Source organism: Rattus norvegicus, chromosome 8 (genome assembly GCF_021556685.1).
Source record: "Rattus norvegicus strain SHRSP/BbbUtx chromosome 8, alternate assembly SHRSP_T2T, whole genome shotgun sequence".
Classification (NCBI taxonomy): Eukaryota; Metazoa; Chordata; class Mammalia; order Rodentia; family Muridae; genus Rattus; species Rattus norvegicus.
The window spans coordinates 63966601-63983025 of record NC_141541.1 but is presented as its reverse complement, the minus strand read 5'-3'; the positions used below and the strand labels follow the sequence as shown (position 1 = coordinate 63983025).

At 37.7% G+C, this 16425-nt stretch overlaps 1 protein-coding gene across 9 annotated transcripts in view; it reads left to right on the top strand.

Moving 5' to 3' along the window:
* Positions 1 to 16425, top strand: part of Scaper (S-phase cyclin A-associated protein in the ER) — a 387677-nt gene that overhangs the window by 85821 nt on the left and 285431 nt on the right. For all 9 annotated transcript variants that reach the window (XR_015626332.1, NM_001427719.1, XM_087560185.1 and 6 more), the window contains 1 exon segment: positions 5007 to 5266. Coding sequence is in view for 8 of the 9 variants with exons in the window: in NM_001427719.1 (NP_001414648.1) it covers positions 5007 to 5266 (260 nt within the window). In the remaining variant the exon portion in view is untranslated.

Below are 16425 nucleotides of genomic sequence, written 5' to 3'. Positions count from 1 at the left end.
ACAAATAAAATTTTATGATCATCAAAATTCTGAAAAAGAGAATTAACTCATACTCTAGAGATTATGGCTAAGTAAATAAATTACTCATTAAAACAGAGAACAGATTTCTATACTTTTAAGCATGCATGGTCTCAAGAAAGGATTATATTTCTCAGTTACCACTATAAAAAAAATAAAACAGCACAGAGAGCCAAAGATTTAATTAATTGATTAATCAGTTGTGACAATCTCAGAATGAGAGCCAGTTGTCCAGACTTTTTAATTAATTAATTAACCAACCAGTGATGACAATCTTAGAATGAGATCACTAGCCTGGACTTTTTATGATTATAGTGTGCTGAAAATGAAGAATTTAGGAAGATGATAATATTAAGAATTTGAAAATTAGCTCGGTGTGTTAGTGTGCATCCCAGGGGAATGAGATAGCATCATGATTTGAAGCTTTCCTGACCTTATAGCTGGTTCAGACTAGCCTGAATTATGTCATGAGACCTTGGTGATCCTCTGCTTTGTATTCTACTATACAAAGTATTATACTTTGTATTCTACTAATGTAGTGTACTATTAAGCCAGCTAGTATATTCATACTTACATTTTATCATTCAAAATATGAATTCTGAGTATAGGACCATCTAATGGAGGATAAGTAGCCTCTCAGGGCCCACATCTCTGAAGAAAACTGGTTTTCTTTCCCATCAGTTGCCAGTTGTCTCTGAACTAGGGGTAGGTTTCACCAGCCCTTTTCTCCAGCCATTTTGATTTTTTCATCTTTTTCTGATCTTGTATATATAGTTATAGCTGTTAAGAGTTATTAAAATAGGTGATGACCCTCTCATGTCCTATACCCATGCGGACAGGCTAAAACTAGGTGGACCCAGGAGGTTTATAAAGAGCACATGGAGGTAGATGGATAAGGGAGGAATAAGAGAGGATAGAATAGAAATAGATTTGGCAGACATGTTATATGTATGTATGAAATTCTCAAAATGTTTCCAAAATACATAAAATACTGATGGGTATTAAAAATGCAGTATTGTTTTTTTAAATGCTATCAAATCAGAGTAAGTGGTGATACCAGAATAGAAGAGCAAATGTAAATCTATGTTCAATCACGCATTTGTGATAAAAACCATAGAAACATCTCAGATGCCCAACTTAAAGTCTGCTTTCTCACAGACATGTATTTATGTTTGGATGAACATTAGGATTTGAATCAGCTAAAAAGTAAGAGGCTTTTAGCATTTGCTAGTCATCCCTGTCTTTTTCTTGTTGGGTCTTTTCACATGCCTCACAGATATTTTGTAAGAGCTATACTTGAAAAAACAGACAAACAAACAAACAAACAAACAAACAAATCAACACCCCAAATGCTAGAATTGTATGAACTCTCGTTAAAATAGGTTTTAGTAAGTTTAACTCTCTGACCATCTCTTTAGCTGTTCTTAATCATGTGTTCCTAAACACAGAACTGGTGCTTCTTTATGTGGTTGATTTCAATCCGTATGTGTACATGTATTGATCCAGTTAGCACAGTAAACTGTCTGTTTTACCATTAACCATTGTATGCATAGGAAGCAACCACTCAACTTCCTGAGAGTCACATCCATTTTAATGTCTGACTGCTTCAAAGGTGAAGCTGACAAACTGCTCTTGACAAACTGAGAGTTTGCCTCCAAGTCAGCCTATTGTTTTAAGTCATCATCTACCATTCAGGAATGCTTAGTTCAGCTATGAGGATCACTGTACCTGAAGCTGTCACTCCTACCTATTTCAGAAGGCCCTACACTAACTATGGCTACTTCAGACAACTTTTACCAGATTCGGCTATCACTACCCTTAGTGACCTTTTCTCCTCCAACAATTCTCACTAAGGCCTTGTTATAATTGAAAGCCTATATTTGGACCTTATGCCAGACTTGAGATTGGTGTGGAACTTGGAGAAGTATTGTGAATGATTCAAAAATATAGTTCTACATTTATGTCCCAGTCCTTATAGGCTGTATATAACTAGAGGGCCAAGCTGGTAATATGAGGAGGAGACAGTGCCGGTGGTTGTCATGTTGATAGCAACCATAATAGTTACAAGTGGTAGTGGTTATAGCTATACCAATGAGAAGGCTGCTGTAGAGTACTAGGCCTGAACAGTAGGCAGCCTGATGACCTAAATTCAATCCCTTGTTACTTTAGTGGAAGGAAGGAGAGCACTGACTCCTGAAGCTTGTTCTCTTGACTGTCATGGGTACCAGCACAGACAGCATACTAATAAAATAAATATGAAAGCAATAGGGGGAGCCCACAATCACTCTCGTGTGCGCATATACACACACACACATACACAGACACAGACACACACACACACACACACACACACACACACACACACACACACACGGTAGTGGGGTGGGGAAGGAGGGAGAGGGAGAGAGAGAATTAAAGGTTTTTCTCTTCTGTCTTGTAGGATGATAGAGAAGAGGCAGCATACTGTTCCTAATCCTCACAGGGTTTGGTTTGAGATTGTATTAAAGTCCATTACTCCTCTTGAGATTTCCACTGAAAACCCCCTCCATCCCTGGATTCCAGTTTTTGTTTCCAAGAATTGTACTGTTACTTCAGTTTCTGCTTAGCTCACTAACATCCCAGCTGCTTCTTTCTGCTGCTTTTTTGGACTTGCCTTGCATACGGAAAGCTGAGGAGTTAGTTGTCAGCACCTCGGGGAAGATTGAATGCAGATTTTTTTTGGGGGGGAGGTTTATTTTTCTGTAGTGGCCCCCACTTTCTGTAAGGTGTTGCCTCTGCACTCTAGTGCCAGGACAGGCCTGCTGACTTTTGCTAGACACAATTCCTTGTACTCTCAGTGCCAAAAGTTAGAATGCTGAGGGGACTGTGAGTCTGAAGCTGCCATTCCCTTCACTCAGGAATTGTAGGTTCTCAAGACATGCTCATGCTGGGTGCTTTCCAGCACCTTTAAGCAGTTCATTTATATATTTTGTCTAGTTTTTATGGTTGTTTTTGGCAAGAAAAAGGCCAATTTTCATTCAAATTCTTTTTTATGGCCTGAACTATTAAGTCTAAATACATATGCGTGCATACATGGCACAGTTACTTAAATTAAAACATGCTGAGTTGTTAGAGAGTCATGTGAAATTTCAGGTGATTTCCATCGTTTGGGAGATGGGAGTGGGAGTGCTGCTGGTGGCAATATGGCTCAGTATGTGAAGAACTTGCCCTCAAGTCTGATGACCTGAGCTCAGTACCTGGATGAATCCACATGGTAGAAAGAACCATGATCTTTGTATGAATGCACCCTCCATAAAATAGAGATAAAGCATGGAATTAAGTTAGAAAAATACAAAAAGATAGCTGTATAATTCTGAAAATTTCGGGATTTCATAAGGCACATCTGGATGGTGTCAGGAAGGATGTCTCGGTGAAAATTTGAAAAATGAATTAAATGAAGGTGAACATTTAAGAACTGTGGAGATAAAGAGGGAAAACTAAAATATCCTTCTTTTGAGGTTGCAAAAGGGAAGTTAAAGCCCAAGCAACTTAAAGAGAAAAATATCTAGATAGCTATAAATTTGAGATTTTTTTCAAACAGATGAATAAAATGGTCAGTTTCTACTATTGTGGCTGAAGGAATAGAAGGGATAATAAAGGTATGTGTCAGGAAAAAGGTAGGGAATAATATAAAGTGCCAATGTTGACAAAGTAGTATTAGGCTATTAAAGCTGTTATACCTCAGATATAGAAAAAATTCAGAAGAAATTGAAAAAATTATTAAAATACAACTTCAAATTTATATAATAACAGGAGAAGCTTGAAGGGACTTTATAATTATCTTGAAAAAATGTGAATCCGAAATATCTTTTCCCAAAAAGATTTTATGTCAAGATGGCTGTACCTGCTAATTCTTCTAAACTTGTAAATAAAAATATCAAGTCTATGGAAATTTATCCTTCGGTAAAAAAGGTCATATTTTGTGATGTTAACATAATTTTAATATCAAGACCTAACATGGAAATTACAGGAAGATTGTCTCTTAACACTGATGTAAATATTATAACCAAGCATTAATGCATTAAACTGTGGATGTATCACAACCAGATGGGACATTTTAATTCTTCCTCAGTGGTCTTAGAATTGAATTTAATGCAACTTTGCAAATGACATTTGTAATACTGGAAAATTTATATGTATAAGATTGTAAAAGGAGATGCGAATTTTAGTTTTTGTAGTTTTGTTCTAATATTCTGTTTTGAGTGGCTCAGACAGTTTAACACATGATATGCTGTCTTTTAACAATCATTATTTTAGAAATAGTTTTCACTGAAGGTTCTTTCAAGATGTAATTTGTCTGTAGCCTTTCATTTTTTGTTTCCAAAAGACTTTGGTATAGTTTTTATTTTGAAATACTCCTTTTTACTTGCTTCAGTTTTTAAATTATATGATAGTGTTTGTGTTGGCTGTCTTGGCTAATGGATTAGGTCCAGCTGTTTAGTAGTATTTTTCTTTCTTTTAAAGAATAAAGTGATTAATCCTCATGGTTTGAAGAGGAACTGGCCGAATTAAGTAGAAACTGAAATCTTTTGTTAAACTTTTAATTTTATAATTCATTTTTCTCTCTTTGTGTGGTTCTTATTCATTTAATGATTTCTTGTTTAATTTGCATTATATTTAAGTATAAATGACATATACTTAATAACATGTAGTATGTTTTGATAAAAGTTAAACATGACTAAATATTGAATATAGAATTGATATGACTTACAGCATTGTTCCTTCTGTTGGGTATACTAATAGTATTAAAGAAGTTTTATGAAAAAACAGACTAAATAATTATAGGAAAAGTGCAATAATGTCTAAAATTTGCCTTAAAATATTTAGGAAAAACAATAGGGAAAGAGAAATTAATGAAATTAAATTGGAAAACATTTCTATTTTATAGGTTCTCCAATATTTTTATCATGTAAAGAAAGTTTGATTTAATTCTTTCCTTAATTGCATAGAACGGAAAGATGCTGAGGGATGGGAGACTGTTCAGAGAGGTCGGCCGGTTCGTTCCCGGTCTACAGCAGTGATGCCCAAAGTTTCCCTAGTGACAGAAGCCTTAAGGGCAAAGGATGACAGCGATAAGGAAAACATATGCCTTTTACCTGAAGAAAGCATACAGAAAGGGAAACCTGTTGAAGACAGATGTGCCCCTGCTGAATCGCCTTCCAAGGACTCATTACACCCTTCTGACCATCCTCTTTCTGAGAGAATTCAGGTAATATAATTTGAAAATCCACTACTGTGCTTACACATGTCTGTGTGTGCTAGAATATCATATCCTCTCCACTTCAGCTTTTGTTTCTATAATATGAGGTCTTAAGAAGAGTTTCAGATTAGATTGGTTGAATATACCCCAACTTAGGTTCCCATATTAGCATTTCTTACATTTGCTTTTGACTCTGCCTGAATGTCTGTGTACACTGTGCTAAACATTTGAGACTAAGGTGCCAACCTGAAAGCCATCCACATTTATACCACAGCATGCGTTCTCGAGGAACAGGTAGTTTCTTTTATGTTATATGTTATAAAGTGAATATAACATTTGTATAATATGTAATATATAGCCAGCATTTACATTTTTCTTATTATCCCTGCCTTTTAGTATTATGTTAAAAATTCAAAGGCTTTTAAAATTGTTTGTAAAGATTGTACTTATTATTAGTGTGTGTCGTGGTGTACCTGAAGATGTCAGAAGACATCGTATAGGAGCTGGTTGTCTCCGACTCTTATGGTTTGGGGTTTTATACTCAGGTCATTAGGCTTCGCATTTTATCCACTGAGCCATTTTGCAAATCCCTTTGTTTATGGTTGAAGATGGGGCCTTACTATGTAGCTGAGGTTGTCCTATAACTTAACTGTTCTCTTGCTTTCGCCTTATTTATTTATTTATTTATTTAACATTTTTTATTAGATTTTATAAATTTACTTTTCAAATGTTATCCCCTTTCCTGGTTTCCCATCCATAAACCTCCTCTCCCACCCCCTCCCCCTTCTTCTATAAGGGGTTTTCCCCCACCCAACCACCAACCCCTTCCCAACTCCCTGCCCTGACATTCCCCTACCCAGGGGGGTCTAGCCTTGGAAAGACCAAGGGCATCTCCTCCCATCGGTGCCGAACAAGGGCATCCTGTGCTACATATACAGCTGGAGCCATGGGACTGTCCATGTGTACTCTTTGGATGGTGGTTTAGTCCCTGGGAGCTCTGGTTGGTTGGCATTTTTGTTCTTATAGGGTTGTAAACCCCTTCAGCTCCTTCAATCTGTTTTCTAACTCCTTGAATGGGGTCCCTGTTCTCAGTTCAGTGGTTGGCTGTCAGCATTCACCTCTGTATTTGTCATGCTCTGGCAGAGCCTCTCAGGAGACAACTATATCAGGCTCCTGTCAGCATGTACTTCTTGGCATCAGCAATATTGTCTGGATTTGATGGCTGTATGTATATGGGCTGGATCCCCAGGTGGGGCAGGGTCTGAATGGCCATTCCTTCAGTCTCTGTTTCAAAAGTTGTCTCCATATCTCCTCTTTTGTTCCCCCTTCTAAGAAGGACTGAAGCATTGCCATTTTAGTCATCCTTCTTCTTGAGTTTCATGCGGTCTGTGGATTGTATCTTGGGTAATCTGAGCTTTTGGGCTAATATCCACTTATCAGTGAGTGCATACCTTGTGTGGTTTTGTGATTGGGCTACCTCACTCAGAATTATATTTTCTAGTTTCATCCATTTGCCTATGAATTTCGTAAAGTCATTGTTTTTGATAGCTGAGTAGTATTCCATTGTGTAGATGTACCATATTTTCTGTATCCATTCCTCTGTTGAAGGGCATCTGGGTTCTTTCCAGCTTCTGGCTATTATAAATAAGGACGCTATGAACATAGTGGAGCATGTGTCTTTGTTGTATGTTGGAGCATCTTTTGAGTGTATGCCCAGGAGTGGTATAGCTGAGTCCTCAGGTAGTATTATGTCCAATTTTCTGAGGAACCTCCAGACTGATTTCTAAAGTGGTTGTACCAGCTTGCAATCCCACCAACAATGGAGGAGTGTTCCTCTTTCTCTACATCCTCACCAGTATCTGTTGTATGAGTTTTTTTATCTTACCATTTCTGACTGGTGTGAGGTGGAATCTCAGGGTTGTTTTGAATAGCATTTCCCTGATGACTAAGGATGTTGAACATTTCCTTAGGTGCTTCTCAGCCATTTGATATTCATCAGTTGATAATTCTTTGTTTAGTTCTGTACCCCATTTTTAAATAGGGTTATTTGGTTCTCTGAAGTCTAACTTCTTGAGTTCTTTGCATATGTTGGATATTAGTCCTCAGTCGGATATAGGATTGGTAAAGATCTTTTCCCAATCTGTTAGTAGCCATTTCGTCCTAATGATAGTGTCCTTTGTCCTTTGCAATCTTCTGAGGTCCCATTGGTCAATTTTTGATCTTAGAACATTAACCATTGGTGTTCTATTCAGGAAATTTTCCTCAGTGCCCATATGTTTGAGGCTCTTCCCTACTTAAGAATGGATTGATTTGCTTTCTTCTACGTGCTGACCTCCAGTTGAACCAATGCCAGAATTGTTGGGGTGGTGGTAATGGGGGGTGGATGGGGAGAGGAAAACCCATATAGAAGGGGAGGGGGTTAGGGGACTGATGGACAGGAAACTGGGAAAGGGAATAACATTTGAAATGTAAATAAGAAATACCGAATTTAATAAAAATGGAAGAAAAAAATGCTATCTTTTTTCCACTGTATGGTTTTAGCTCCTTTGTCAAACATCAAGTGACCATAGGTGTGTGGGTTCATTTCTGGTTCTTCAATTTTAGTCCATTGATCCACCTGCCTGTCTCTGTACCAATACCATACAGTTTTTATGACCATTGCTCTGTAATACTGCTTGAAGTCACGGATGGTGATTCCCCCAAAAGTTCTTTTATTGTTGAGTATAGTTTTCGCTATCCTGGGTTTTATGTTATTCCAAATAAATTTGAAAATTGCTCTTTCTAACTCTATGAAGAATTGAGTTGGAATTTTGATGGGGATTGATTTGATTCTATAGATTGCTTTGGGTAGAATGGCTATTTTTACAATATTAATTCTGCCAATCCATGAGCATGGGAGATCTTTGCATCTTCGCAGATCTTCAATTTCTTTGTTTAGAAACTTGAAGTTCTTGTCATACAGATCTTTCACTTGCTTGGTTAGAGTCACAGCGAGGTATTTTATATTATTTGTCACTATTGTGAAGGGTGTCATTTCCCTAATTTTTTTCTCAGCCTGTTTATCCTTTGAGTAGAGGAAGGCTACTGCTTTGTTTGAATTAATTTTATAGCCAGCCACTTTGCTGAAGTTGTTTTATCAGGGTTAGAATTTCTCTGGTGGAATTTTTTTGGTCACTTAAGTATTCTATCATATCATCTGCAGATAGTGATATGTTGATGTCTTCCTTCCCAATTTGTATCCCTTTTACTTCCTTCTGTTGTCTCATTTCTCTGGCTAGGACTTTGAGAACTATATTGAATAAGTAGGGAGAGAGTGAGCAGCCTTGTCTAGGGTCTGATTTTACTGGAATTGCTTCAAGTTTCTCTCCATTTAGTTTGATGTTGGCTATTGGTTTGCTGTATATTTCTTTTACTATGTTTAGGTATGGGCCTTGAATTCCTGATCTTTCTAAGACTTTTAACAAGAAGAGGTGTTGAATTTTGTCAAATGCTTTCTCAGCATTTAACGAGATGATCAAATTTTTTTTCTTTGAGTTTGTTTATATAGTGGATTACGTTGATGGATTTCCATATTTTGAGCCATCCCTGGATACCTGGGATCAAGCCTACTTGATCATGATAGATGATTGTTTTGATGTGTTCTTGGATTCGGTTTGAGAGAATTTTATTGAGTATGTTTGTGTCAATATTAGTAAGGGAAATTGGTCTGAAGATTTTTCTTTGTTGGGTTTTTGTGTGGTTTAGGTATAAGCATAATTGTGGCTTCATAGAAAGAATTGGGTAGTGTTCCTTCTGTTTCTACTTTGTGGAATAGTTTGGACAATATTGGTATTATGTTCTCTACGAAGGTCTGATAGTATTCTGCATTAAACCCATCTGGTCATGGGCTTTTTTTGGTTGGGAGACTTTTAATGACTGCTTCTGTTTCTTTAGGAGTTATGGGGTTGTTTAAATGGTTTATCTGTTCCTGATTTAACTTTGGTACCTGTTATCTGTCTAGAAAATTGTACATTTCATCCAGATTTTCCAGTTTTGTTGAGTGTAGGCTTTTGTAGTAGGATCTGATGATTTTTTTTTAATTTCCTCAGATTCTGTTGTCATGTCTCTCTTTTCATTTCTGATTTTGTTAATTTGGACACACTCTCTGTACCCTCTGGGTAGTCTGGCTAAGGGTTTATCTATCTTGTTGATTTTCTCAAAGAACCAGCTCCTGGTTTTGTTCATTCTTTGTATAGTCCTTTTTGTTTCTACTTGGTTGATTTCAGCCCTGAGTTTGATTATTTCCTGACATGTACTCCTCTTGGGTGTATTTACTTCATTTTGTTCTAGAACTTTTAGGTGTGCTGTCAAGCTGCTGATGTATGCTCTCTCCTGTTTCTTTTTGGAGGCACTCAGAGCTGTGAGTTTTCCTCTTAGCACTGCTTTCATTGTGTCCCATAAGTTTGGGTATGTTGTGCCTTCATCCTCATTAAATTCTAAAAAGTCTTTAATTTCTTTATTTCTTCCTTGACCAAGTTATCATTGAGTCCATTGTTCAACGTCCACGTGCATGTGGGATTTTTGTTGTTATTGAAGACCAGCCTTAGTCTACGGTGGCCTGATAGGATGCATGGGATTATTTCAATCTCCTTGTATCTGCTGAGGCCTGTTTTGTGACTGATTATATGGTTAATTTTAGAGATGGTACCATGATATGCTGAGAAAGTATATTCTTTTGTTTTATTCTAAAATGTTCTATAGATATCTGCTAAATCCATTTGTTTCATAACTTCTGTTAGTTTGTCTGTGTCTCTGTTTAATTTCTGTTTCCATGATCTGTCCATTGCTGAGAGTGGGCCGTTGAAGTCTCCTGCTATTATTGTGTGAGGTGCAATGTGTGCTTCAAGCTTTAGTAAGGTTTCTTTTATGACTGTAGGTGCCCTTCCATTTGGAGCATAGGTATTCAGGATTGAGAGTTCATCTTGGTGGATTTTTCCTTTGATGAATATAAAGTGTCCTTATCTTTTTTGATAACTTTTGGTAGATAGTAGATTTTATTTGATATTAGAATGGCTACTCCAGCTTGTTTCCTGGGACCATTTGCTTGGAAAATTGTTTTCCAGCCTTTTACTCTGAGGTAGTGTCTGTCTGTGTCATTGTACTGTCTTCATTGCATGCAGTAAAATGCTGGGTCCTCTTTATGTATCCAGTCTGTTAGTCCATGTCTTGTTATTAGGGAATTGAGTTTATTGATGTTAAGAGATTTTAAGGAGTAGTGATTGTTGTTTCTTGTTATTATTGTTGTTAGAGGTGGAATTATGTTTGTGTGGCTCTCTTCTTTTGGGTTTGTTGCAAGAAGATCACTTTCTTGCTTTTTCTAGGGCAGAGTTTTCCTCCTTGTGTTGGAGTTTTTCCATCTGTTACCCTTTGTAGGGCTGGATTTGTGAAAAGATATTGTGTAAATTTGGTTTTGTCATGGAATATCTTGGTTTCTCCATCTATGTTAATTGAGAGTTTTGCTGGATAGAATAACCTGGGCTGCCATTTGTGTTCTCTTAGGGTCTGTATGACATCTGTCCAGGATCTTCTGGCTTTCATAGTCTCTGGTGAGAAGTCTGGTGTAATTCTGATAGGTCTGCCTTTATATGTTACTTCACCTTTTTCCCGTACTGCTTTCAATATTCTCTTTGTTTTAACTATTATGTGATGGGAGGAATTTCTTTTCTGGTCCACTCTATTTGGAGTTCTGTAGGCTTCTTGTATGTTTATGGGCATGTCTTTCTTTAGGTTAGGGAAGGTTTCTTCTGTAATTTTGTTGAAGGTATTTACTGGCCCTTTAAATTGAGAATCTTCTCTCTCTTTTATACCTATTATCCTTAGGTTTGATCTTCTCATTGTGTCCTGCATTTACTAGATGTGTTGGGTCAGAAGCTTTCTGCATTTTACATATTCTTTGACTGTTGTGTCAATGTTTTCTATTACCATAGAAAACCCATATTCTGCCCCTGAGATTTTCTCTTCAATATCTTGTATTCTGTTCATGATGCTTGCATCTATGACTCCTGATCTCTTTCCTAGGTTTTCTATCTCCAGTGTTGTCTCCCTTTGTGATTTCTTTATTGTTTCTATTTCCATTTTTAGATCCTGGATAGTTTTGTTCAATTGCTTCACCTGTTTGGTTGTGTTTTCCTGTAATTCTTTAAGGGATTTTTGTGTTACCTCTTTAAGGGCTTCTACTCGCTTACTTGTATTGTCCTGTATTTCTTTAAGGGAGTTATTTATGTCCTTCTTTTCTTTTTTATATATATATATTTTTTATTAACTTGAGTATTTCTTATATACATTTCAAGTGTTATTCCCTTTCCCGGTATCCGGGCAAACATCCCCCTCCCCCCTCCCCTTCCTTATGGGTGTTCCCCTCCCAACCCTCCCCCCATTGCCGCCCTCCCCCCACCAGTCTAGTTCACTGGGGGTTCAGTCTTAGCAGGACCCAGGGCTTCCCCTTCCACTGGTGCTCTTACTAGGATATGCATTGCTACCTATGAGGTCAGAGTCCAGGGTCAGTCCATGTATAGTCTTTGGGTAGTGGCTTAGTCCCTGGAAGCTCTGGTTGCTTGGCATTGTTGTACATATGGAGTCTCGAGCCCCTTCAAGCTCTTCCAGTTCTTTCTCTGATTCCTTCAACGGGGGTCCTATTCTCAGTTCAGTGGTTTGCAAATTCCTCTATCATCATCATGAGATGTGATTTTAAATCCAAATCTTGCTTTTCCAGTGTGTTGAGGTATCCAGTATTTGTTTTGTTGGGAAAACTGGGCTCTGATGATGCCAATATTTATCTATATTATATATTTATATATATATGTATATATACACACACACATATATATGTATATATGTGTATATATATATACACATATATATATATATATATATATATATATATATAAATTTCCTGTTTTCTACATCTCTAGGGGTCTTAAATGTGTCTCAAATTAGAAGACTATGTAAGGTATCACCTCAAAGAGGTTTACAATCTCACAAAGACATAAAACACAAACAGTAAAGAATACTGTAATATTAGAGCCTTGTCATGGATAAGCTTGTCAGTGCACACATGTTGCTTCAGGTACTCTGCAGGTGGAGAAGATGATCACAAGTTCAAAATCAGCCTGGGCTGCAAAGTGAAGTCAAGGTCCACCTGAGCCCCTCAGTAGCCTCCGATCTCAAAAGAAAAAAGTTAAAGACAAAATGTAACTCAGTGGTAGAGCACTTGCCTGGCATGTGTATAACACCTAGGTTCATTCACCAATACAGAAAAAATAAAAAGAAAATTGCAAGATCAGGTAAGAATTATTTCCAATGGGAAAATATTTTTTGGATAAAGATTAATTTGAACAGTAAATATCATTCTAAACTGAAAAATATTACTACTATTTTATAAATGACTTATTTTATTTAGATCCTTTCTTCTGATAACAAAGAATATGTCATTGTTCATTTTACATAACAATTCTAAGAAATGAATGAGAAATTTTATACAAAATACATATAAACTTTATCTAAAAAGCATTTGAGTTCCTAAGTCAAAGTAAAAAAATGCTGGGAACCTTAACTTCAAAAAATATATCTAAAATTCCCCATTGTAGACAGTTAAAACAGAAACATATCTCAATGTCATTTCTAATGATACTAAACCATAAATAAAAAAAAAGAACACCATCTGAGCTGATTAATAACACCTTGTCAAATTACAATCATTGTGGCATTAATTATAATCACTTTATTTCTGACACAAAGAGATGAAAAAAATTAAACTCCAGACCAAAAAAATGAATAAACAAAGAACATTGTTTATGAAACAAAACAAAACCAAAGCTGCAATGAGTTCTTCCAGACACATGAAGGACAGGAGCCTAAGACAGATGAGGAACTGTCCCATGACAAACACTACCACAAGGTGCTAGATATGATCCTAGATCAGAAAGTCACATTACTGAATCTACCAAGATGATCAGTAGGGCCATGCATAGTCACTTATCCTTGCAGCCCCAGAACTCTGGAAGCTAAAAGGATGATCACGAGTTTGAGGTCAGCTTGGGTTACACGGTAAACCTGAATCAAAATCAAACAACAAAAGCAGTCAGGCACAGTAGGACATAACTGCAATGTTAACCTTCGAAAGGCTAAAATAAGGCTGAAAGCCAGTCTCCTGGAGCGCAGATACACATGAGAGCAGAGGTAAGACCTGCTTGGAGCCCTCAGGACACAGGAACCCAGAAACAGTCTGGGACAGGAACCTTCCGGTTTCCACCTGTTCCCTGAGCTGACTGGTCCCACAGTGATCTGTGCCCAGATCCCATGGAGAGAAAATGGGACTCTCAGAAGTGCAGACAATCCTGAAAGCACAGGGGAGACCACCACTTCTGCTTATATTCCTGGCCCAAGAAGAACCAGCCTAGAGCACTCTGGACACAGGAACCAAGGGGCAGTCTAGGACAGGATCCTTCCAGTTTTCTGCCTGTTCCAGGAGCTGACCTGGTCCCACAGCTCTCTGTACCCAGATCCCGCTGGGAGGAAGCCAGTCTCCAGGAGTGCTGATACACAGGGTTATAGGAGGGTCAAGCCACTGTTAGAGACAGCAAGACCAACTAACACCAGAGATAACCAGATGGTGACAGGCAAGCAAAGGAACCTAAGCAATAGAAATATATATATACATATATATATATATATATGTATATATATATATATAAAATATAAATATTGGCAAATGTGTGTGTATACTTTTTATTAATCATTTTATTCTTTTACATTTCAAATGATATCCCCTTCCCCATTAATCCTCCACAAATCCCCCCCACAACCCCACAACCTCCCCTTTGCCTATATGAGGATGTTCCTCTAGCCACTTAACCACTCCTGCCTCAGCACTGTGGCATACTCCTATGCTGGGGCATCAAGCCTCCGCAGGACCAAGGGTTTCCCCTCCCATTGATGCTAGATAAGGCCATCCTCTAGATTCCTTATCTGGAGCCATGGCTCCCTTCATGACTCAACTCTTTGGTTGGTGGTTTAGTTCCTGGGTGCTCTGGGTGGTCCAGGTAGTTGATATTGTTCTTCCTATGTGGTTGCAGTCCTGTTGAGCTCCTTCAGTCCTTCCCCTAGCTCTTCTATTGGTATCCCTGGGCTCTCAGCCCGATGGTTGGCTTTAAGTATCTATATCTGTATTGGTCAGGTGCTGGTAGAACCTGTCAGGAAACAGCCATACCAGGCTCCTGTGTCACTTTATCGTCCTGGTGGGCCTGGAACAGTCTATGTGGGCCAGGCTACCCTGGAACTCACAGAGGTTCATTTGCCTTTGTCTTCTCTGGGTGCTGGGACCACAGGTGTGTAGCACCACACCCATCTCTTTTTGCTTTAGGATAGACTCTAACACCGTGACCTGTGGTCCTCCAGCTCTTCCCGCCTCTACTCTCCAGTGCCAGGATTCCACCACACCGGAAAAGAAGTCACTTTTTAATTTTTCCTACCATCAGAAATTTTACTGATGTGTCTTACTTAAAACTATAACCTGGTACTAAAATTAATGATGTTTTTGTGTATTGAAATAAATAAGCACATTTGAATTTTGAGGTTTAAAGAATATTCTACTTAAAGAATTTTTGAGTATTTAAAATATTTACTGTAAAGTTTCAGTGTGAGAGCTTAGTTCTGATAGAAGTCAAAGTGATAACAGTATTCATATTCTTCACTGTCACCCTGAAAATGGAATTAAGGTGTTTACAACTTTTCTCAACTTTATTTTATGGTTTAGATTTGATTTCTTTGATAAATGTTACTGAGTTTCTAATAAACAGCCAACTGTTTATTAGCATCGGTAATGCCAATGTAAATATTGTCAAGGAGATAATAAACCACAATGACTGACAGGTTAATGATGTTGATGACGTGAGCCAATTTAAATGATGTTTATGTTAAGATCAACACGTTGGATGCGAAGTTCTGACCAGTAGTAGGATTTTTAGAGTAGTTTGTGAGACTTGGCCAAGTTTAGTATTTGTAGAAACAGTTCATCAAACTCAGAGCTTTCTGTCCACTGCAGTGTTTACCAGTGTTTATTAGAAGTTATGTGAGCATTAAATCCACAGCTTTAGGTTTGAGTTCTTTGACCTGAAGTATAATTGGAACACAAAGCGCCATTTTTTATTTTGTTGGAATGTGAAAATATACTTGCTTATATTTATTAAATTAGATTTAAAAATGGATATGTAGGTGGTCTAAGCCAATGTTACTAACTTTTTCTATTTTTGCATTTCTGTTCATCATATGTGAATTATTCATTTTTTAAAAGATTTATTTATTTATTTTATGTATAAGTACACCGTAGCTGTCTTCAGACACACCAGAAGAGGGCATCGGAGGCCCATTATAGATGGTTGTGAGCCACCATGTGGTTGCTGGGAATTGAACCCACGACCTCTGGAAGAGCAGCCAGTGCTCTTAACCGCTGAGCCATCTCTCCAGCCCTGTGAATTATTCTTGAATGAACAATGGGGGGGGGGCGGGCATTTAAATCTAAAGTCTATAAAGTGCATGAGGAAATTCCATGGTTGTTAGTGTCTCATCTTAGCTCAACCTCTTGTCCTCTGAGACTACTGCAGGATGTCTTTTTTAATTTTTCAAAAATTTATGAGGTTGTGTTTTAAAGAGGACACAGTGATAATTTTGAGTAAACTTTCTCAAAATAAATTGTAGTAAGAAATGTTTTTAAAGATATTTTCAGGATGCTGACTCTCCCCATTTGATGTTAGATAGTTCACAAAGACTGCCTAATACCTTCGATCAAATGCATACAACGGTCGGTGTTATGTATGTGACTAGGTTTCCTAGTGGGAGATATGAAATGCTGACCGAGAACCAGCTTACTGGGGCTGGTGAGATGATCCCCAAGTAAAGGCTGCCAAGTCCAGTGGCCTGAGTTTAGTACCAACCCACATCATTCAAGTAGAGCGTTCATTCCTACAGGCTGTCTTCTGGTCATGGTCTCACTGACGTGTGTACATCTGTACTCATGAATAGTAAATAAATGTTAAAAAGAAATAAAGGCCACACTTCTGAAAGGAAATGTTGCAATTTGTAAAGCATCACTCCCGAGAATACCAAAGATGATGCTCAATACATAGTAGGCA